The sequence below is a fragment of the Enhydra lutris genome, unplaced genomic scaffold, assembly GCF_002288905.1.
Source record: "Enhydra lutris kenyoni isolate GAN:26980312 unplaced genomic scaffold, ASM228890v2 scaffoldscaffold31, whole genome shotgun sequence".
Taxonomy (NCBI): domain Eukaryota; kingdom Metazoa; phylum Chordata; class Mammalia; order Carnivora; family Mustelidae; genus Enhydra; species Enhydra lutris.
The window spans coordinates 3,519,585-3,542,528 of record NW_019154115.1 but is presented as its reverse complement, the minus strand read 5'-3'; the positions used below and the strand labels follow the sequence as shown (position 1 = coordinate 3,542,528).

Below are 22,944 nucleotides of genomic sequence, written 5' to 3'. Positions count from 1 at the left end.
TGGAGGTCCAGGTCCCCGAGGACCCCGTGGTGGCCCTGGTGGGCGCCGATGCCACCCTGCGCTGCTCCTTCTCGCCCGAACCCGGCTTCAGCCTGGCGCAGCTCAACCTCATCTGGCAGCTGACGGACACCAAACAGCTGGTACACAGCTTCGCCGAGGGCCGCGACCAGGGCAGCGCCTACGCCAACCGCACTGCGCTCTTCCCAGACCTGCTGGCCCAGGGCAACGCGTCGCTGAGGCTGCAGCGCGTGCGCGTGGCGGATGAGGGCAGCTTCACCTGCTTTGTGAGCATCCGGGACTTCGGCAGCGCAGCAGTCAGCCTGCAGGTGGCGGGTGAGCGCCGGCAGGGGGCGCCCTCGCGGGCTGCGTCACTCACCTCCCGCGGCCCCCCACCCACTGCGTCACCACTGACCCCGCAACTCAAGCCCCACTGCTGACCCCTAGCCCTGCAGGTGTCCTTTCCTCCACTGCGACGCCCCCCTGCCCCCGCCCCGTCCTTGCCTTACTGACCTCGACCTCTGTGCTCTACCGCCTGCCCCACTCCAGCTCCTTACTCGAAGCCCAGCATGACCCTGGAGCCCAGCAAGGACCTGCGGCCCGGGGACACGGTGACCATCACGTGCTCCAGCTACCGGGGCTATCCTGAGGCCGAGGTGCTGTGGCAGGACGGGCAGGGCGCACCCTTGACGGGCAACGTGACCACGTCGCAGATGGCCAACGAGCAGGGCTTGTTCGACGTGCGCAGCGTCCTGAGGGTGGTGCTGGGCGCGAACGGCACGTACAGCTGCCTGGTGCGCAATCCCGTGCTGCGGCAGGACGCGCACGGCTCGGTCACCATCATACCCCACAGAAGCCCCATAGGTTTGTTTTGTGCTTGCATGTCCCCATGAGACGCTTGTCCTATCAGCAGGGCCTGCAGGATTTGAATCTAGCTCCCCACCTTCCGTTTCCCAGATGGGTGAAATTCCCAGCAATGGCGACGGGAAAGGCAAACAGGGCGAGGAGGCTAGGAGCCTTACCTTGCTGGTAGGGGCCGAGGACAGTCATCACGGACCTTCCTCACTCTCCAGGGCTACTGACTCCAGGGCTCCGGAAACCTCTGGAAAGAGAGTTAGGATAGGAGGAGGATCCATCATGGAGGAGGGGGGTTTTGCTAGGGCTGGATGCTGTCCCCAGCCTCTCCCTCCCAACCCCAGCCTCCCCCCCAACCCCGCCAGGAACAGGCATTGTCAGGCCAAGGTCAACGGTCAACCTCCCGTGATTCTTGTCCTAAGATTAGGGGGACTCCACATCTGGGAATCCGGAGACCCTGTCTGCTTTTGGGTCTGGAGAGAAAGCGGGACGATGGAACAGGAACTGGGGGTTAATGAAGGAGGAAATCTGAGAGGCTGTGGGCTGGTAGCCCGGAGCGTCCCAACCCCCTTCACCGTCTTATCTAACCTCACCCCCAGGTGCCGTGGAGGTCCAGGTCCCCGAGGACCCCGTGGTGGCCCTGGTGGGCGCCGATGCCACCCTGCGCTGCTCCTTCTCGCCCGAACCCGGCTTCAGCCTGGCGCAGCTCAACCTCATCTGGCAGCTGACGGACACCAAACAGCTGGTACACAGCTTCGCCGAGGGCCGCGACCAGGGCAGCGCCTACGCCAACCGCACTGCGCTCTTCCCAGACCTGCTGGCCCAGGGCAACGCGTCGCTGAGGCTGCAGCGCGTGCGCGTGGCGGATGAGGGCAGCTTCACCTGCTTTGTGAGCATCCGGGACTTCGGCAGCGCAGCAGTCAGCCTGCAGGTGGCGGGTGAGCGCCGGCAGGGGGCGCCCTCGCGGGCTGCGTCACTCACCTCCCGCGGCCCCCCACCCACTGCGTCACCACTGACCCCGCAACTCAAGCCCCACTGCTGACCCCTAGCCCTGCAGGTGTCCTTTCCTCCACTGCGACGCCCCCCTGCCCCCGCCCCGTCCTTGCCTTACTGACCTCGACCTCTGTGCTCTACCGCCTGCCCCACTCCAGCTCCTTACTCGAAGCCCAGCATGACCCTGGAGCCCAGCAAGGACCTGCGGCCCGGGGACACGGTGACCATCACGTGCTCCAGCTACCGGGGCTATCCTGAGGCCGAGGTGCTGTGGCAGGACGGGCAGGGCGCACCCTTGACGGGCAACGTGACCACGTCGCAGATGGCCAACGAGCAGGGCTTGTTCGACGTGCGCAGCGTCCTGAGGGTGGTGCTGGGCGCGAACGGCACGTACAGCTGCCTGGTGCGCAATCCCGTGCTGCGGCAGGACGCGCACGGCTCGGTCACCATCACAGGTAGGCAGGGGGCAGGTGAGCAGCAGGGGAGACGGAGGGAGCTGCTGCCTTTTATCTAGACCCTGAGTTAGAATTTAGGTAGGTCGGGGTGGTCAGAAGCCTCCACGGAGAAGTCCTTGAGGGACTTGGTTTAAGGAGCTGGTGAAAGTCATGTATAATATTGGCCCTCCTACGAGCGCCTTAGAAGGCCCTTGTGCTCCGCACGCAGAAACCGGAGTGGCTGCGGGAATTTGGAGGTGTGGGTGGGAGTCCTAGAGCAGACGCGGCATGATGAGGGAGGGCTTTCCTACTGAAACTGCTCCGGGGGACGGGAATGTGTTGCTGGGGCCATGGCACCGTCTGATCTGAGGCCGTGAGAGACAGCTAGGGATTTCCAGGTGGTCCGGACTGGACCCCACTGTGTCCGCACTTCTAGAGGGGAGCTCTCAACCCAGGCAATCTCTGCTGCCCCCGTGTGGCCAAACACCAGATTGAGATGTCGCCTATTTGGCCATTCCCTCGATCTGCTTGGGGTCTGATTTGGGGTCCCAGCTCAAACACCTTCCCTTCCTGCATTGCTCACCTCAGTGATGCTCCTTGTGCCTGGGGTCGTGAAGAGGGCTCAGGCCCACACTCAGGCCAAGGGAGGCAGTCTCCATCTGTGTTGGGACATGAGGTTGGCTCCTCAGTCCCTCAGGCAACTCGGCTTTCCCACGGGCCTCCCCACAGCCTCTGGAATCAGGACAGCAGGTTCTGTCTGTCTGGTTGTCCTGTCTTCCCTTCCTGTGACTTCCACCCCCTGGTGGGTTTCCTGAGAGAATAAGAAATACCAGGTAGAGTGACATTGACAGAGAAAGGGAAGATTTCTGCGAAAGGAGGCAGGGGCCAAAGTGGGCTGGAGCAGTTGGGAGAAGTCTCCAGGGACAGGTGGGAGTTGAGAAAGCCTCGAAGGGCAGGTGGACTTTGTGATCATTTGCCCCTGGGGTTGATCTGGGTATTTGCCACGCTGTGCAGAAAGGGCTTATGGGTGTCAATGAAATGGTAAGGAGAACGCTTACCTCATCTAAGAGAAAAACACTTTTATTTTAAACTTCAGTAGCTAACATTTAAAGTGCTTTCAGAGATGAGGAAACCAAAGCCCAGAGAGAAGAGAGAACTTTCCCAAGTGTGCAGACTAGAACAGTGGCTCTATTTCGGGGGCCAGGCACCTCTTTGAAAATTGGATAAACAGTAAATGCAATAGTTTGCATGTTTAGAAGGTGCACGGGGGTGTGTGGCCCTTGGCTCCAGCACCCAGTGGTGAGCCAATGACCCAGGACCAGAATCCAACCTTTAGCCTCCCAGCCTAATTTTCTCTCCTCCCCACCACCCAGGCTCCTGTTTTCATAATAGCAGGTCTGGCCTACTTTGGAGCCCTTGGCCTGTATTTCGCTTCAGGCAGCTTTATGCCTGGTAAAACATTCTAGGATTCAGAATGTCAGTCCTCCAGCCTGGGCTCTCCCACACCTGCTGGAGAGGTTCGTGACATCACACGTGCTGTGCGTGGAGGGGGCTTTGCCCTGGGAGTGGAGCCTCAACACCCTGGCCCAAGCCCTGCTCTTTACTCCAGGGCCAGTTTGGCCGGTGTTCCAGGTGCTAACACCAGTCAGGGGGTGAACACAGAAAGAGATCCTCTCTCCTCCCGAGTATTTTGGTGGTTCAGCTCCCTCCTTTGCTGCAAAGGCCGTGCCCAGGATCCCCAGGTGTTTCTTTCCTGGGCTTCATGGACGGGCCTTCCTGGCCCCTCGTCTCAGCTGCTGTCCTCTCCCGCTCCCCTGGGTGATGGGTCCCTTTGTTTGCAACATCCTGAGCAGCAGCTCTGCCAACCATACCGGCTGGAGGGAACGTCTGCTGCAAATGCCCGTGTCCCTGGCAGGGCCTCTGCTGCTGAAGGTTCTCCTGGCAGTGCTGTCGGCCCTGACTGTGCCTTCTGCAGACCCGGCTGGCTGCTGCTGATGGCCTGGGCACTCGTGGTCTGCAGACAGCAGAGGAGAGCAGTGCTGTCTTTTGTTAGCTCTGAGGTCCCCAAGCTTTCTTCCCAGGACTCGGCGTGGGCCTAGGGACTGGGCTGCTGGCTGGCAAGCTCAGAACAGTGGCTGGCCCAGACCCAGGTGCGGGTGCCTCGAGCCCCTCCCTCTGCCATTGAGAGAGCTAACAGAAGGGCCCTTAGCGTTTCACGGAAACATTCCCCTGGCAAGTCTCCCCCTCTGGGGTAAACCCAGAACCCTCACCACGGCGCCCTCAGTTCCCACCCCCATCTACATGCAGGGCTCCCCAAGCATTTTCTGTAAAGGGCTGGATAGTAAATATTTTAGGCTTTGTGGGCCACATACGATCTCTGTTGCTGCTGCTGCTTTTCCTTCCCCTTCTGCTCCTCCTGTTTCTTTTTTGGTAACCCTTTACAAATATGAAAACTATTATTAACCAACAAGCTGTACAAAAACAGACCACAGGACAGACCTGGCTTGCAGACCATAATTTGCTGACTCCCGATCTCTGAGATGGGGGATATCACCAGGCAGGGCTGGAAGAGTCAGGGAGGGCCTTCTGAAGGGTGAACCTTAAAGTAGGTGAGCGTTTGGGGACGATTTTTAAAGTAGGGGAACCGACAGCACTGGCGTGGGGGCTGGAAGGCACCAGCTGTCCCTGCAGAGTGTGGTTAGTTCACCAGCTTGGCTGGAGCAGAGGTTCCTAAGGTGGATGCGGAAGGAAAGGCTGGGGGAGGGGAAGGAGCAGCCACATAATAGAGGTCCTTGAGAGGATGGAAGCATTATTCAAACATCAGTGGGGAACCATAGAAGGTTCTAGAGCATCATCAACTGCAGACTTTTCACCCCTGCCAAGTTGAGGCATGTCCACACCAGCCACAGCTGGGTCAGGGCTTGGATGTGTCTTGGTGGGGGGAGGGGAGGGGCATGGGAACATCAGTGAGCTCTCTTCCTAACGCTGGAGCCTAATGAGGGTGGGAGCCACGTAATCACACCTCTTGGCCAGGGGTGTGCAGTCCTCAGGGCCACAGGGGCCAGGCATGACCATCTCTTCCTATTCTCCCCACTTTCCCTCCCAGGGCAGCCCATGACCTTCCCCCCTGAGGCCCTGTGGGTGACCGTGGGGCTCTCTGTCTGTCTCGTTGCACTGCTGGTGGCCCTGGCCTTCGTGTGCTGGAGAAAGATCAAGCAGAGCTGTGAGGAGGAGAATGCAGGTGAGGGAGAGAGGGTGTGCGCACACACACATGTCTTTGCGTGTGGTGGTGTGTCTGTGCATCAGCATGTGGTTCGCTTTCTGGTGACCGAATGAGCGTGAGTGTGCAAATGGGGCCTCATTGTGTGTGTGTGGCCCCGAGGCTGGATGTGTCTTGTACATGTAAACATGCCTATCGGGGTGGGAATATGGCAGGCTGAGTGCGGGTAACAGCAGGACCGGAGGTGAGAGGTGGATGTGTGGGCCTGCGGTGTGATGGTAAGGGTGGAAGTCACACGAGCGTGTCTGTGCGTGGATGCGTGGGTGTAGAGCGTGGACATTTAGTAGCACACGTGTGAATGCCGTATGGTGTGTGTGGCCCTGTGTGAGGGTGTGTCTGCCTCCCAGTGGGCAGAGTTGAAAGCGGCTGCCATTAGCTGGGCTGGGATCAGAGTTGACTTTGGTGATTGGCAGGTGGTGAGTTGACATTGGTAGACGGGTGGTTTGAGCTTGGTCGAAAAGCGTGTCAGCTCTGGGGAGTGGTGGGTGGTGAACACACATTGGTGAGTCGGGAGTTGATGCCGGTGGGTGGTAGGTGGGTACACAAAGGCTTCCCTGGTGAACATGGAAGTAGATGGTCGAAGGTGGGAGCTGGCTGGTGTCAGGAAGGAGTGGTATATATGTGGAGGAGAAGGGACAGACAGGTGGGTGGTGGCTCGTGCAATGGGTGGCGGGGGGGCTGGTAGAAGGACAGGAGCACAGGTAGGTCGGTGCTGCTGGTGTTGGAGGCTGGTGTAGGGAGGCTTGGTAAGTGGGTGGTTGGGGGAGCAATGGGTGTGGCTGGGAGGAGGGGTGAGGAGATGGTACTTGGATGGGGGAGTGGTGGGTTCTGCTCTGTGCTCGTCTCAGGCTCCTACCCTGTGTCCAACATCTGGACCACAAGCCAGGCCAACTCCACCCACTTTCCTGCCTCCCATACTCCCAGGTGGAGATGTACAGGGATGACTGGGGGCTGAGAAAGTCTCGTTATGGAGTCCTTGTCTTCCAGGTGCTGAGGACCAGGATGGGGATGGAGAAGGATCCAAGACTGGTAAGCCTGAGCTTCGAGTGGGCCTTATTGGCTGAGGGAAGGACGCAGAGATGGGGAGAGAACTCTAGGATCCTGAGGAACCACGTTTGCTTGGGGTTTGAGTGCAGTGTGTTCTGTGGTCTGTGGCCTCCTGCCCTGGTGAGTCTGGTCTTTACTCAGTGTGAGGCCTGGACGTGGGTCTCCCCTGGCTCTCTCCCAGGTGTTGCTTTGTCTGTCCTGCCCACCTGACCTTTCTAACTGGGCCAGCTCCACTCTGAATGACCCTGCACTGTGGGGTCTGGTGGCTTTCTAGGGGAAGGAGGGCTCAGGGGACAGGGTGGCCTGGGTTTAAGTTCCAGCTGCTGCTTGTGGGCAGAGCGGCCTGGAGCAAGTCGCTTTGCTTCTCTGGACCTCAGTTTCTTCATCTTTGAGTCTTGGTTTCCTCCTAATAACTGCCTATTTCATAGACTGTGTGGGCTTATTTAAATGAGATCATGTATATAAAGGGCCTCGCACCAGGCCTGGTGCCTGGTCCATGCTTGATAGCTTGGAGCCTTGTTAGTAGGCACACAATTTAATACAGTCCCATTCTGGTTAGAGGTTATGTGACTTTGGTCACAGTGCTTTGCTGCTCTGGGGTTCAGTGTCCCTCTGTAAAATGTTCTCTTGAACCTGCCTTGATGACACCAGAGACTCTTTTGAGTGACTGGACACAAGGGTGGTTTGCACAGGGCATGGTGCTTTGGAGACACCAACTTAGAGCCCAGCTTGGGGTAAGTGCCGTGGTGCTGGTGTTTCGTGGCTACTGGAGGCTTCACTGCCCTCCCGCCTGGGGCTCCTGGGCCAGCTTCCCGAGGAGCCATTTGGGACGGTGTCAGTTGACATCGGTCCCCTCCCCACCCCCGTGAAGGAAGAGCGGGAGACTGACACCTGGGAACTGCTGTAAATGATGCCAATTAACTCTGCCTTTGGTGTGGAGACAGCCCTGGGATCAGGCCTCATTTTCCTTGCTCAGAGGCAGATGTAGTTGCCAGAGGGAGGGGGTAGGAAGTGGAGCATGGCCTAGAGATTTGCTCAGTCTCGGTTCCTCATGACCCGTCATGACCTCATGACCTGGGAACGGCTGCAGCCTTCTGTAGCTTCTTACGTCACCCTTATTTGCAGAACAGACTTGGTGTACTTCCACATCTCACTGGAGGGCAGGGTAGCTGTTCCCATTGTACGGGTGTGGAAAACAGGCCTAGAGAAAGGAGTGGCAGGATACAGAGTGGAGCTGGGCCTTGGGACAGCAGCGTAGGGCCCCTTCCCTGGGGCTGGGAGGTTGCCCTCATCCTCTCAACTTCTCCCAGTCTGTGTAGCCTCACTTCTTTCTCAGCTGTCATCCCTCTGCCTGACTCCTGACCCCGCCATTGGCCACGGTCCCCCCTCACTGTGTGCTCCTTCCTTTTTTGCAGCCCTGCGGCCTCTGAAACACTCTGAAAGCAAAGAAGGTAAAGACATGTGGTGCCTGAGATTGTGTCTGTGGGTTGGCCCATCTGTGTGCAGGAGGTGGGGGAAGATCGTTGGTGGCGGGGGTCACCATCGCAGGCTCACTGGTGACCTGAGGCTCCCTCCCCAGGAGAGCAGCTGGGACTCTACCCTGGCGGGATGGCAGAGGGCGGAGTAACCACGGTCCCAGCTGCTCTAAGCGGGTGCAGATGTGACAGAGGCTTCACAAGGACAGGGATTTTTTTTCTCTTTCCTGGAACAGTCTAAGCGTAGGTGACCTTAAGGCCACTGACGTCCTGGCACTAGTTCCATTTATTGGTTTCTGCCCTCTTCCACTCAGAACTTCCATCCCTGGGTCCAGGCTGGCTGCTCCAGCTCCCATGCCCTCTCCGGAAGCAAGGGGGAGGGAGGAGAAGGAGGGACTATTTTTTTCTAGGGCTTGACTAGAAATAGCTCCTGTTACTCCAGTTTCGGTCCATTGGTCTGGATCTAGTCACATGACCCGAGCTCCGGGGAGGCCAGGGACTATGGCTTTCGCTGGGGAGCCATGTTCCTGACATGTAGTAGGCAGTTTGTGAATGTTAACAACCATCATTACTCGTATTCTGTAACATCGGTGGTTACAGTAGGAAGTGGTTGCTTGGAAGTAAGTGTGAGATTCTTCCTTACTGAAAGTAGCCAACAGTGACATCTATGTATGTGTGTTTGTGTGGAAATGTGTGTGTGTGTGTGTGTGTGTGTGTGTGTGTATTTTGAACAAAACATTCCTTGCAGCAGACTTGCCCCTCGATGTGAGTGGCTTCCACCTAGAAAATCAAACTTGGTTGCTAAAGGTTATGGAAACGTTTTCAGGTGGCCTGGGTGTCCCTTTCAGGAAAGAAAACTTTCACTAAATTCCTGGATGCTCATCCCTGCATTTAGAGGAGAAGGGAAGGACGCAGCCCCTGTCTTCAGGAAACTTCCAGAGGCCGGGGCAAGGCGGGGGGGGGGGGGGGCGGGGGTGCAATGGGGCCCACAGAAACCTGCACAAAATTCGTGATAAGGGAGGATCGTAGACTCAGACTTTCACAACAGTCAGTAAAGGTGGCTTTGGGAAGGCAGCATTGTGCAGAAGAAAGAGGCCCCGGGGTCAGGAGGGGAGACCTTGGATCTAGTCTCTGCCTCTGACCTTCTGGGAGGTTTCTTCGTGAGTGGAATGCACAGCACACTTAAAAGATGGTGGTGAGGTCTAGGAAGGGTGACAAATGCAGAAGGGCTCGGTAAAGCAAGTCCTTTTAAATGCTGTAGAGTGTTCCATGACCGTAAGAGGTCGATGTTGGGTTTTGGAGGGATGGAGATAAGTTATCTGCCTCCTTGTTGTTCTGAACCGAATGAGGCATAGAAGGATTGAGCAGATGGAGATGAAAATGTCAGCTTGGTTCTAGAAGAGAGCTGCAAGAGAATGGCCTGGGTGCGGGGTGCAGTGGGCTTCCCCATCTTGCTCCCAGCGGGTCAGGCTGACCCCCCAGTCTCTGGTCACACTGTGTGCACAGAGGCAGCACCCGGAGGCCGGGGCGCGGGGGTGGTGGTGGTGGTACTACTTCCCCTGAAACAGACAGAGCCCAAAGAATGGGAGAGGGAGCGGCAGGATCACACAAACTCCGCGCCCCCGCCGGGTCAGGGAGTGGCGCGGGGCCAGTCCACTGGTGCCCCCGTGTGGAGACAAGACCCAGAGGCACTCAGCAGCGTGGAAAGGGCAGCTGGACAGGATTTCTTGCTAGTGCAGGGGAGGGAGCCAAGCCAGGGAAGACGGAGGGGGATAGAAAGGAGGGGGAGAGTGGAGGGGACAAGTGTGCCAGTGAAAGTGGTTGGAAAAGGTGTGTGGAGGGGGGCAGCCGTGGGGCTGGAGAGAGAGAGGCTGGCGGGGACTAGGCAGCCTCCCTTGGGGGCCCCATGGTCTGTATGATGCCCAGCTCCTGTGTTGTGTCTGTCTGGGCCTCCAGGGCCGGGGTGAGCACCGGAGGGTGGGGGGCGGCTGCTAGTCAGACTGCGGCGGCCCCTCCCACACGCCCTCCCCAACCGGAAGTGTGTGAGCATGCGCCTGGGGTTCTGGAGCGCGCCCAAGAGTAGAACTCTTGCCTTTAATGCTTTTTCCCTCATGTTTTCTTTCCATCACGAAATGCAGATGATGGACAAGAAATAGCCTGACCACGCGGGCCAGGGAGCTGCTGCTCTGGCCTGGGGTCTTCGTGTGAGCCCTGCCCTCAACAGACAGCTCCCACTCCAGCAGGTCTGCTCATTCTCCAAAGGACAGAGAGACCTCCCCGCAGCCTTCTTTCTCCGATGGATGTGATTCCCAAGTCATCCTGCTGCCTTACTTCTCTGGTGACACGATGCATAAACCATCCTGCCGTCTAGTTTCTTACGGACACCACCCCACCGCCTTATTTCTCCACGGATATGCAGCACGGACCATCTGGCTGCCTCTTTTTCTCCAAAGGACTCAATATTCAGACTGATCCTCTGCCTTATTTCTCCAATGACAGGATACACAGTCACCCCTGGCCTTCTTTCTCCAGTGGCCCTGATACACTAGTTTCATTTCTCAGCCTTTTCTTCCACCCTCCCCCATCCCGGGCTCCCTGTAAGCCCATCTCCTCAGACAGGGACACTGCAGCTTCAGCATCTCCTCGAGTCCACAGGCGTCTCCCCTCCCACCTCCCCTTCCTCTGGCCCCAGCGTGAGCCTTTTCCCTCCCTCACTAAGTGAAGACAGGGCCCTTCCCCCAGGCCCGCAGAGGCACACAGGTGCATGTGCTGGAACACGTGCCAGGACAAGTAGGGACCTCCCTTGGCCCAGTCTTTCCCGTGGTGCCCTGGGCTGTGCCCTGGGAACTGCCTCCCCATGGAAAGCACGTGCTGGTCACACTGGGTGTCCGGGTGTCTGTGTGGGCCCCCTGGGGGCCAGCCCCTAGCCCCCTGCTTTGCCCTCCTGTCCTTTTGTTCACCCATTCTAGTCATGTTCATTAAGCATCCATAGGGTGTCAGCACTGCCTTAGGCACCTGGGACGCGGTGTGAGAAGATAGGCCCCTCCTTTAAGGAGCTTGTCCTTCAACTAGGGACCTGTGAGGAGACAGATACCTGCCCGCTACAGTCTGTGGCTCTCGAGCAGGCTCCTGCCCTGCTCCCTACAGTACCCTTCTTCTGTGCCCACAGCCTGCTGGATACCTCATGCCCACTGCATCCTCATTTCCTCCCCAGAGCAGGGGGTAGGGACAGCAACCTGGAGATGGGGCAGAGCCTCTTGCTACAGTTGGAGAATCTAATGGTTTCCGAAGTCTTTCGGGGTGGGAGCAGGTGGGCAGGCGGCCACGGTACCCTGTGAGAGCAGAAGTGTAGGGGAAGCCTGGGGACGGGGCAGGGCCAGGAGGCCACAGGGACGCAGCCCCTCACCCGCCCCCCCACCATGGTGCTATTCTGGAGCTGGGAGGATACCTCCTGGCTTGTCTCTCACCGGCCCCCAGCCTCCAGAATGCTTCTGATGTCCTCCCGCTGACATTTCTTCCTTCCCCCGGGAATGGAAGAGGTGGCATGTCTAATTTAAATGTGGGACTCTGAGGAATTTTGTTAACTGGGGGTGTATTTTGGGAAAAATAAATGGCTTTGTAGAAAGCTTTTTCTCCGAGAAGTGTGTGGAAGAAGGTTGGGCAACAGGACTTGGCAGGAAGGATCCCCTCCTGGACATTTGAGGCTAGTGCGGGCCAGGCCTGTGTCTCCACCCTCTATTCGTCCTTCAGTGGCTGGGCTTCTGTGGCCATGCAGCCCCTCCCGGGCCACAGTCTTCCTCCTGGGACAGTGAAGTTGGCAGTCCAGAAAGGCTTGGCTCCTCCCTTTCCCGGAAGCACCACCTAATTTCTTTATCTTGGGAGGCTTAGATCCTGGGCTTGTTTAGGGCCACTTCTAGCACCCCATTTTGCAAATGGGGAAGCTGAACCCTAGTAGGAAGCTGATGCCAGGGAAGGAGTTCTGCGTGCTGTTGGTGGCTGGCCCATTGGAATGGGCACCGGACTTGAATCAGAGGTCCAGGGCCAGAACCTCATTCCACCCTGTGACCCTGAGCCAGACATCTAATTCCACTGGACCTTACTTTTCTTATATAAGAAACAGACCTGAGGTTTTCACCATCCTCCACCTCCAAAGACTGAGAAGAAGTGGGGAATGTGGCATAAACAGGTTTCCAGGGGGCTGGGTTCAGGGGTGCGGAAGCCTGCAGAACACACTGTGCCCGTTTGCCCCTGGGTGACAAGGCACTGGGGCAGCAGGAAGGGCCTGTGCTGGAGGTCAGGACACTTGGCTTTGGTTCCTAGCTGCACTACTAACTTGTGACAGAGTCCTTCATACCTCTGACCCCTGATTTCCTTATCCATTAAGTAGGGCGCCGAATCCTCCCCTGAAATGTACACAGCAATCTTTACAAACCAGAGCGCCTATTATAAAAGCCCGTGGCCCTCGCAGTGAGACTGGTCACCCTGCTTGAAGTCCCACCACGGGTGCTCTGGGTAGATTTTAGAATCAAAAGCCTTGTACCAGGGCTCTGCCTTTGCCCCGTACTCCCCCTTGTACCCTCGAGCTTGTTGCTCACGCCACTGAGCTAAACTCTACCTGCCAGGTGGGGACGACAGTGGTTCATGTTTCATAGATCTCTCTGAAGGTTGGACAAGACAGTGGGTAGAGAGACAGGCAAACCGTAAAGGCCTGGGTGCATGTGGGGGCTTATTTTTTTTCCCTGCTGCTGGGGCTGCACTCTCTTACTCCCTAGGTGACTTTGTAGATGGAGTACAGTGACCTCAGTTTGCCTATCTGTAGAAGAGGCACGGGAACCAGTGCTTTTTCTTCCTGATGGGGCCAGGATAAGCCTGGATCAAATGTTCGCAGGAGGGACCCGGCCGGTGGGGGGGCTTTCCTGGGGACTGAGGGGTGAGGAAGGTAGCCACTAAGTCCCCTGTCATAAAAGCCCCAGAGAGCAGTATTTTTAGCTGCCTTTCCTGGGCAAAGCTCCAACTTCTGCATTTTAATGGAGAAATAATTCTCACAGCGCGACAAGCTGTAGCCTGCAGGTGTCATATCCATATTAAAGAGGGGACAGAGCAAAGGTTCATTTGCCTGGCTTGAGGTGTGACCAGAATTCACCTCCAGGAGCACTTGTAAGCAGGGCTGTGAAGACCAATTAGTGAATCTGATCGCTCAGAGGGAGGGGCCTGGGTGGGGGGTGAAGACAGCAGGGCTGGGGGGTCCTGAGCCATCCTGATTGTCCTTTAACAGAGCACCGTGCCTCTGCTTGTGCAAGAGCAGGGACTGTGCTTTCCCCAGGTCCATTCAGCGGGGAGGCACCTGAACTTGCCCGTCCCAGGGGGCAGTTGCTGACTGTGTGGGCCAATGAGCAGAGTGACTCTCACGGCTTCTGAGCTGACCAATTCCAAAGGTCCTTCTGCAAAGCCCAAGTCTTAAACTGAAATGTGAAGCCAAGATTTGCCCCAAGTAGCAAAATCCTGGACCTCCAAGTGCAGGGCGCTCGCAGAGAAGCGGGAGCTGAGGAAGGCGTGCAGTAACGTGTGCGAACATTGCAAATGCAAACAATATTATGTTAAACTAACAAACACAAACAAAGCACCACAGGCCCAAAACAGCATCGCTTAGGCTGAGTCCCTATACTGGGGCTTAATGTGTCATCTAATTGCACTTTTGACCTCCCCCAGAAATATCGTCTTAGTAGGGATTTTCTGTGGGGTCGCCAATGAATCTTCCATGTGAGCCTTCTCTGTTCACCAAAGGAAGATGAGGTCATCTGCATGATAAGATCCCTGGCTTTTCCTGTTGCTTTTCCCGGCCAGGGAAATTGGCCTTGCCTGGAACAAGTCTTTTGCCAAAAACTTTCTTGCCTCACCCTCCTATAAGAGCCTTCCCTTTTGTACAACTCCTGGGAGCTTCCCTTTCCTAGCTTGGTGGCCTGAATTGTTTAATAAAGCCAATTAGATCTTCAGATTTACTCGGTTGAATTTTGTTCTTTAACACAGAAACGCACAAGGCGGTTGTCTTCACCTGCAGCCCCTGCACGCAGAGGGAAGCACTATTAAGGGTTTGCTATCCTTCTAGACTTTTCCCTAGGCTAACACTTTTATAAAACTGAAACCATATGTATTGTTTTTTCTTTCTTTTTTTAGAGAGATTTTCTTTCTTTGTTTGAGAGAGAGTGAGAGCACAAGATTGGGGAAGATCAGAGGGAGAAGCAGACTCCCCACTGAGTGGGGAGCCCGATGTGGGAATTGATCCAGGGACTCTGGGATCATGACCTGAGCTTAACCGACTGAGCCACTCAATTGTTCTTCAACTTCATATAAACGGAACCCTACAGTACATACTATTTTGTGTCTAGCTTCTTTCAGAGACATCCCTCATTCCTTTTTTTTTTTCTTTTTTAAGATTTTATTTATTTCACAGAGAGAGCACAAGCAGGGGAAGTGCCAGGCAGAGGGAGAGGGAGAAGCAGGCTTCCCCCACAGAGCAGGGAGCCTGATGTGGGACTCGATCCCAGGACCCTGGGATCATGACCTGAGCTGAAGGCAGCTGCTTAACCGACTGAGCCACACAGGCGCCCCATCCGGTCATTCTTTTCAAATGTCTACATAATATCTCACAGTACTGTTGTCCTAGAATATACTTTGCCAGTTCCTATAATTTGGATACAGATAATGCAGGTTTGTGTTCGAGTTTGTATGGTATGGAGCCCCAGAAGTGGGATCTCAGGGTCGCATATATATGTTAAAAGTTGGTGGAGAGATGGGGCGCCTGGGTGGCTCAGTGGGTCAAAGCCTCTGCCTTCGCCTCAGGTCATGATCCCAGGGTCCTGGGATGGAGCCCCGCATCGGGCTCTCTGCTCAGCAGGGAGCCTGCTTCCTCCTCTCTCTCTGCCTGCTTCTCTGCCTACTTGTGATCTCCGTCTGTCAAATAAATAAATAAAATCTTTAAAAAAAAAAAAAGTTGGTGGAGTTGCCAGCTGTTTTGGACAGCCTTTTTAGCCAGTCTCCGTGGCAGCAAGAATGAGCAAGCAAAGAGCACTTAGGGCCTCTAGCAGCGGGGATCCTAGATAGGGCACGAAGGGTGCTGGGAATTCCAGCACACAGCGGGGCTTAAAGGGACTCGTGGGTGGGGCCCTACTCAGGAGCAGGTGGGGCCTGCAGTCATCTCCTCTCCCAGCTGCTCTGGGCCGCCATCCCTTCAGTCTCTGCCTTCTGGTAGTCCCATGCCTCTGTCCATAATGGTGACTAAGGAGGCGGTGCTTGTTAGAACACAGCACACCCAGGTACTCATGGGGCAGAACCATCCAAGCCTTCAGAGACAGAGGGGTTCTGACCTTTGCTCCCAGCCTTTCCCCAGTGTCTGAACAGCAGACACATCCTCTTCTCTTCAACCTCCCTCAGTGAATATGATTTCTCCACCCCCATTGGCCTCCTCTGGACATGTTTCATCACCATCCTTTCAGATTGAGGCCCTGGCCTGATAATGTTTCAGCTCATAATAGATCGTTCTCTTATCTCCTTGATCCTGAGCACTGTGCTCCTAGTGATACAACTCCAGATTCCATTAGTCCAATAGTTCTTAACCCTGGCTGCACATTAGAATCACTTAGGAGACTTTTTAAAACGCTGGCGCTTGGGCTCTGTCCCTAGAAGTTCTGATGCAAAATATTTGATGTATGTGACCCAGAGGCTCTAGCCTGGCTTATAAGTTAATGCAAAATAAGGCTCAGAGGGACAATCCTGAGCAGAGACCTTTGAGACCAGGCACCAGAGACAAGCCAGCTGTTCTCAGTGATCACCAAATCAGACCGAGGGTGTTTATTTTCTCACTAAAGGGAGTGCTGAAAATACAGGTGCAAAAAAGGTTGAGGGAATCTGTGATCCTATGTGCATGAAGAAGGGAGAGCCCTGTGTTGTGGGGCCCAGGGGAAAGCAGGAACCCCGAATTCTTGCCCTCAGTCAGACCAGGCACCCGGCTCTGGGGGATTGAGGAAGGTTGGGGTGTCATGGATGATGGCTCAGACCCTTCAGCTCAGTGTAGGAAATGGGGCTCCTTCCCCCCTCCTCCCACTGCCTCCCTTTCTTCCTCTGTCTCTCTCCGGGTCGGTCACCCCCAGGCATCCAGATGTGCACAGCCACATGGCTGGTTCTGGCTCCCTCCCTCCCCTACTCCAGCACTGTGCTCTGCACAGAGACAAAGACCATCTGTCCCACTCCCTGCAGCCGTCAGTGTGCATGCATGAGCCAGGGGCAAAGAAGCAGCCTCGTGCTCCTCCTGCTTCCTTCCCTTCATGTCTCAGACTTCCTTCTGCCCCAGGGTATCCCGACCCTCTACTGTACTGCAGAGGAGCCAGTGACTGGAGGGAATGTAGCCTTCTTCCTATCCACTGCCCCTCGCCGCCATCTTTCGGGGTCTCTGGACTTGAGTCCTTCCTGAGTCTCTCTATCTGGTCCCATAATTCCCTGGGCCATCAGGCTTTTGGTCTGGGGGCGAGGGGGGCGTTGCTGTTGTCGGCACCCTGTTCTGCTCCCTTCCTGCTCTCATGTCTCAGTATCTTCTCTAAAATGTTTCCTGAAGAATGTGACCCCCAGTCTTGGGGTGTTGGAGGAAGGCAACCAGAGAAGCATCTCTGCCAGTCGCTGACCTGACATTTTGCCTTCTTTGCTAAGGTAATGTAGTGTCATTTGTTGCTAATGAATGAACGTACTATTTTTTTCTTCCTAGAGCTTTCATAATTGCTTTGAAGTCCATGTGCTCACTGATGGCACCTTCAGAGAACCTTCCAGGAACCCGAAGGGGACCAGGCTGTGGATGCAGCTCAGTCTCCGCGGGTGACCATGCTAAGGGCCTGGGTGACATGGCTGGGGTGCTGATTTCCTCGGCGTCTCTATCCACCCTGCCCTTCCGGGTGTCCGCCTGCCCACTGCAGCTGGGAGGATCTGGGTCAGCGCAACCAGAGAATGCTGGCAGCCAGGGATTCCAGACCTAGGGCATTTGTAGACTGGGCCCTGCAGTGCTGAGAGAGGAGGGCATTTTGCCCTGTCTAGAGAATGCGTGACGAGGGAGAAGGGGACAGAGATGACTGGCAGGGTGGCAGAAGTTGAACGCGCCACATTCTGTCCTATTTACAAGCTTTGCTCAAGCTCCCCCTGACTCCCACCAGATCTGCCCTCTGTCCCTTCCGCAGTGCCTCCCCCCACACCTCTGCCTGCTCCTTGGTGCTTCACTGCCAGGGGAAGGCACGAGCTCCTCCACTGTTCTCTGGGAATTCATTTCCTTCTCAGCCCCACAGGTCTGGATCCCACGCCCAGCCCTGGGCACAGAGCAGACCCTGTGGGCGGCAGGGAGGCACCCAGACCACATGAACCCTGTCTCTGAAGGGCAGGGACTGAGCCTGAAGTTTGCTTCTGCACTATACCTGAAAAAAGAATTTCCTAGCGAATGAGTAATGTAAAGGAGGCTGCCAAAGGGTGCTTAACCTATTTAAAGGAATAATCTATTTTAAAAATCTCTTAGAAGTACTTATTTACCCAGAAACAATTGATATGGTAATTGCAAGTCATTCTCTCTCTCTCTGTCTCTCTCTGTTATTTAGCAGAGAAGATTCCCTAAGCTCCCTTTGCCCACCCCTCCAGGTCTGGGGTAGAAAACACTACCGGCTAGCCTTTGGGGAGCTGGGGAGGAAGTGGTCTGTGTCCTTGCAAGCTGTGTCTGTAAAATGGGGCCAAGAGTAGCACCCTCCTTCACAGATTGGCTGAGACGGAGACGTCACCCATAGGACCAAGGCTTCATGGGGCCACCTCACCTGCACTCATGCAGCATAGGAAGATAAGTCTGAGCAGAGGGCACTGGGCTCAGTACAGACAAAGGAGAGGGGACAGACCAACAGGGCGGGGGATGGGATCGGGGAGGACTGCTCACTGCTCAGCTGAAGATGGCAGTTGAAGGAGCTCCAGGTACAAGAGAGAAGCGGCCACAGCCCCCTGGGTACCAGCATTGTAGATCAATGTAATCCCTTGGCCTGCAGATCGATCCTGCTTTCTCGGGGTGTAATTGACTTGTTGGTGTTGGCTTGGGGGAGAGAAAGAAGCTCTTTCCCAGGGAGAGGAGCTGCATCAGAGGCAGCCATGGCGCCCCCATTCCTGCCCACCACTGCCAGCTGGATGATGGGGCAGTAGGCATATACCATTCTTACCCCCTCCCCAGGCCCCATCCAGGGCTCTCCCTGCCTACTAGAGTGGGGCGAGGCGAGGCAAGCCGCTCCTGGGGGTAGTCTGACCCTGTGCACCTGCTTGGGCTCTGCTTCTCTTGGTCTGACTTGGCCCCTGCTGGTGGGGGTGGGGTGGAGGGGTGGAGGGAGAAGGAGATGAGGTAGGAGAGCAAAGGACAGCATCCACAATCTGGGTACATCAGCCTGCCCAGGATGGGAGCCTCAGCCTCTTCTCCGCTGTACTGTTGAGCTCAGAGGAGGGGAGCAATTGGCCAGCAACTGGGAGCAGATCTCAGAGGAAAACCCAAGAGGCCCCTGCCCCCAGCTCAGGGCTGTGTCCACAAGACTCGGTTATATAGCCCTATGGGGTTTGATCTGAGGCTAGGGACATGGTTATCTGAGCAGCCACCTCCTGCAAGGGGTAGGGCTGCCCAACAGAACGCAATTCTCTTTGCAGCCCCCACAGCCCCGCCCCTCCAAAGGAGTATGTGTTTCATTGGTGGTGATGGCGGCAGAAGCCTAGACTTTTGGGGGCATTTCTCTTCCCGGCCTCAGCAGCCTCCCTTCCACTCCTGTAGTTTTCTTAATAAACACCTTTAAAATATTTATGAAGGCAACTTCAGTGAAGAAACACAATGTTGTTTTAAAATTACTTTCTTCTTGGGCACCTGGGTGGCTCAGTGGGTTAAAGCCTCTGCCTTCGGCTCAGGTCATGATCCCAGGGTCCTGGGATTGAGCCCCACATCGGGCTCTCTGCTCAGCAGGGAGCCTGCTTCCTCCTTTCTCTCTCTTTGCCTGCCTCTCTGCCTACTTGTGATCTCTGTCTGTCAAATAAATAAATAAAATATAAAAAAAATAAATAAATAAAATAAAATTACTTTCTTCTAATAGGTAGCTTTGGCAATTCCCAAGTTCTGGAGGGGAGGCCCATCAGGGTAAAGGGCTTTCCTTTAATGAGCTAAGCAGTGGGGATCCCTTCCCTCTCTTGGGGGGCCTGACCTTGTGGCAGGTGTGGAGCTGTGACAGTTTGACAGGGCTCAGGGACCGGAACGTGGAGTATGGAGGAATGGGTTAAGGGAGGGAGCAGACTGGCAGAGGCTCTTGGGAGAACTGACAAGGGAGAAACCTGAAACCTCAGTTTCTTTGAGACCGTGGACAGCACCTGCTGGGCTGTGCTCCTGGGGTGTCTGAAAAGCCCCGAAGCTGACAGCTAGCACTCCTGGATCTGTGCCCCACTTTGTTGATAGGAATGGGGAAGGGCTGTGCTCTAGAAGGAAGTGACGGATGCCATGGGTTGGCGGGGTGGGGTCAGGGGCGCCTTGGGCCCCAAACATTTGGTGGCTGAACTCGGGGACTCCCCAGCAGCCCCGGGGTGGGGGGAAGATAGGATATCAGCACCTTGTTTGGACATGCTGGAGATGGGATTCAGCAGCTGACCTCCAGATATTTCTGTCTGGCCTTCGAAACTCCAAGGGGCCCCCACCTACCCTCCTTTCTTGCACAAAGCCCTATGCTGCCTTCTCATGTCAGCTAGGATGTCACCCTGTCCAACCTCCCCCAGTACAGATAGGACATAGATGCCCCTCCCTACGCCCCTGCCCTTCCCCAAACTAAAAGGAAAACCTCTGTCCTTATCTATCTGGAATGGAGAGGAGGCCCTCGCAGAGAAATGTGGAGAGAAGGGTTCTTTTTTTTTTTTTTTTTTTAATTTATTTATTTGACAGAGATCACAAGTAGATGGAGAGGCAGGCAGAGAGAGAGAGAGGGAAGCAGGCTCCCTGCCAAGCAGAGAGCCCGACGCGGGACTCGATCCCATGACTCTGAGATCATGACCCAAGCCGAAGGCAGCGGTTTAACCCACTGAGCCACCCAGGCGCCCCGAGAAGGGTTCTATCGTTGCCCTGTTCACACCCAGAAAAGTCTCTTTCTAACAAGAATTGTTTTCATCACCATTGCCTAAAGCCTGGAGCTGCTCTAATTATGTGTCGGGCTGGAATCTAACAGGAAGCATTTTAATTATTAATTTGAAGTGTGCTGAGTATGGGGATGGAGGAGGCCCGGTTCCTTCAGCTCACTCACGCCTGGCTCCTTCTGTTGGGACCTCATTAGGGACACCTCAGGCCTTCCAGGCCTCTCTGCCCGGCCGGAGCCTCTTTCCTGCCATGGCCCAGGGCCTGCATCTCCCATGCCTCTGCCCTTTCTGACCCCCTGCTTGGCGCAGCTCTTTCCGGTTTTCCTCGTTGACAGAGTCCCTCCGCATGGAGTCTACAGTTCCCGCCATACAGATGGAGGACACCGAGGAGGGGGTGGGGTGGGGGGAGAGGCACTGCCCCAGGTCACAGCTCCCAGCAGCCCCAGGCAGGGCAGAGACTTTGGCTTTTCCAACTGGAGCTCTTGAGTTCTTGCCTGCCAGCGGAGGTGGCCTTCCACCAGGCTGTTCTTCCTCTGGTGGCTTATCTTCCTACTTACCATATCTGTGCCGATGCACTGACTTCCCTTTGATTTGTTGTCTGCACCTGCCACCTTCAAGGACCATTTGCTGGCTCCATTTACACCCAGGCATGGGCATAACCTTCTGGGATCTGGGGCTGGACTGCTGGTCCTGTTCCGGGGAAGGTAGAGTCAGGGCCTGTGGGGGACCTGAGACGTCATCTGGCCTGTTGTCTCCTCTGCCCCCAGGGAAGGAAGCCTGAGCCTCTGCTCACCAGTGATCTTCTAGATTCGACCTCCCCACCCTCAAGGCCTGATACTCCTATCACACATCATCGTTTCTGCTTTTCTGGATTCAGAGCCCCAAAGTCCCAGCCCGGGCAGCAGGCCTAGAGTTGACAAATGTACCATTTCATGTGTGTCTACCTGCTGACTTGCTTCTGTAGCTGAAAACACCGTCTGTTGCTCCTCTGAGCCCAGGGGGCTTGTGAGGTTGAGACTGTGTTCCCATCCCTGGCTCTTCTCCTTGAGTTGCTGGCTGCCCCGGGGAAGCCCGGCCCCACCCTGGCTGATCCCCGTCCTCCCACACCATGCCTGCCTCTGCCTGCATCTCCAAGGCTGCCATTCAGGAAGCTGCTCTCAGCCAGTGGCCTCTGGTTGGTTTCTTTACACAGCCTTCCTTTCTGTTAGATCCTGGGATGGGATGGAGAGGTCATGATCCACTAGGGAAGATAACATTTATACAAGCCTGAAGTAGGAGGAGCTGTGGGCCCCAGAGGAATAACAGAAGGCTTCCCAGAGAGGGTGATGTATGAACTGAGTCTTGGAGTTTACGTGGTATTTGAGTCATGGTTGGGTGCAGGAAACAGAAGTGACTGTATTTTAGGCAGAAAGAGGTTGAATACAGGGTACCGGGTATTTACAAAATCATTGGAAGGGGTGGAGGAGCAGGCTTGAGGCTGGGTCTCCAGGAATGACTGCAAGAACACTGCAGAACTGGGGGGCCTGAGTGACTCAGATGGTTAGCCGTCTGCCTTCAGCACAGGTCATGATCCCAGGGTCCTGGAATCAAGCCCCGCATCGGGCTCCCGGCTTGGCGGGGAGTCTGCTTCTACCTCTCTTTCTCCCCACTGTTCCCCCGCTTGTGCTCTCTCACTCTCTCTGTTAAATAAATAAATAAAATCTCAAAAAGAAAAAGAAAAAAAAAAAAAAAGAATATCGCAGAACTGACCAGCCGGCACATGGTGACAATCGGAAAGGCACTGTGGTAGGCTGACTATCCCATCAGATTCCTGGAACCTGTGAGTGTTATTTTGTATGACAAAGGGACACATTGTAGTTGTTATTAAGTGAAGAATCTTGAGATGGAAAGGTTATCCTGGATAATCCAGGTGGGCCCAGTATAATCACAAGGGTCCTTATGTAAGAGGGAGGCAGGAAGCAAAGTCAGAAGAGGAACGGGAGGTCAGAAACAGAAGCTGGCTTGAAGATGGAGGAAGGGGCCAGTGGCCAAGGAACGCAAACAGACTAGAAATGGGTTCTTGTCCATGGCTCCAGAAGGAACGCAGGCCTGCCGACCTTGATTCTGACCCAGTGAGATTGATTTTGGATCCTGACCTCCACAGCTGTAAGAGAATAAATCTGTCATGTTAAGCCTCTGAACCGCAGTAATCAGTTATAGCAACAGAAGAATGTGGGGTGTGGGGGAGGAATCCTTGGAACCAGTGGGTTCAATGCTGCCGTAGCCGGGTCCAGGGATCAAGGACCGTGCTCCTGCCTCCCCACACTCCTGAGTCCAAAGACTTGATGCTCAAATGCTACTCATTTGCACAACTGGGCTGCTGGCCGAAAACAGCCCAAAGCAGCCATATACAGTCTCCTAATCTGCCTTCCGAGTCTTGCCAAAGTGCCTCTAATTGCTGGAACCTAGCTCACACACAGAGCCTCAGCTGCAAGGGGGCCCGAAAGTGTCATTTTTAGCTTTCCAGCCACAGACGTCCAGCAAGGCCACTAGGAGGGGGTAGGAACAGGATGCCGGGTGTTGCACAAACATGCCAGCCAGTGGGGAATAATGAATGATGACAATGAGTAATATGCCTCAACACCTGTTTGTGGGTGCACTCTGAAAGCCTCCCCCTGGCCCATGCACGGGTGTCATTGAATTGTCCCCCATAATCTGATGAAGATAAGCT

General features: G+C 55.4%; 1 protein-coding gene across 1 annotated transcript in view; it reads left to right on the top strand.

The window, feature by feature from the left end:
* The window catches only part of LOC111153250 (CD276 molecule), a 29,622-nt gene extending 15,558 nt beyond the window's left edge, over positions 1 to 14,064 (top strand). The window contains exons 3-10 of the mRNA XM_022512157.1: positions 1 to 333; positions 547 to 861; positions 1,452 to 1,790; positions 2,004 to 2,300; positions 5,386 to 5,520; positions 6,547 to 6,588; positions 8,022 to 8,057; positions 10,220 to 14,064. Of these exons, the coding sequence (XP_022367865.1) occupies positions 1 to 333; positions 547 to 861; positions 1,452 to 1,790; positions 2,004 to 2,300; positions 5,386 to 5,520; positions 6,547 to 6,588; positions 8,022 to 8,057; positions 10,220 to 10,242 (1,520 nt within the window). The 3' untranslated portion in view covers positions 10,243 to 14,064. The remainder of the gene's footprint in view (positions 334 to 546; positions 862 to 1,451; positions 1,791 to 2,003; positions 2,301 to 5,385; positions 5,521 to 6,546; positions 6,589 to 8,021; positions 8,058 to 10,219) is intronic.
* The last annotated feature ends 8,880 nt before the right edge of the window (positions 14,065 to 22,944 follow it).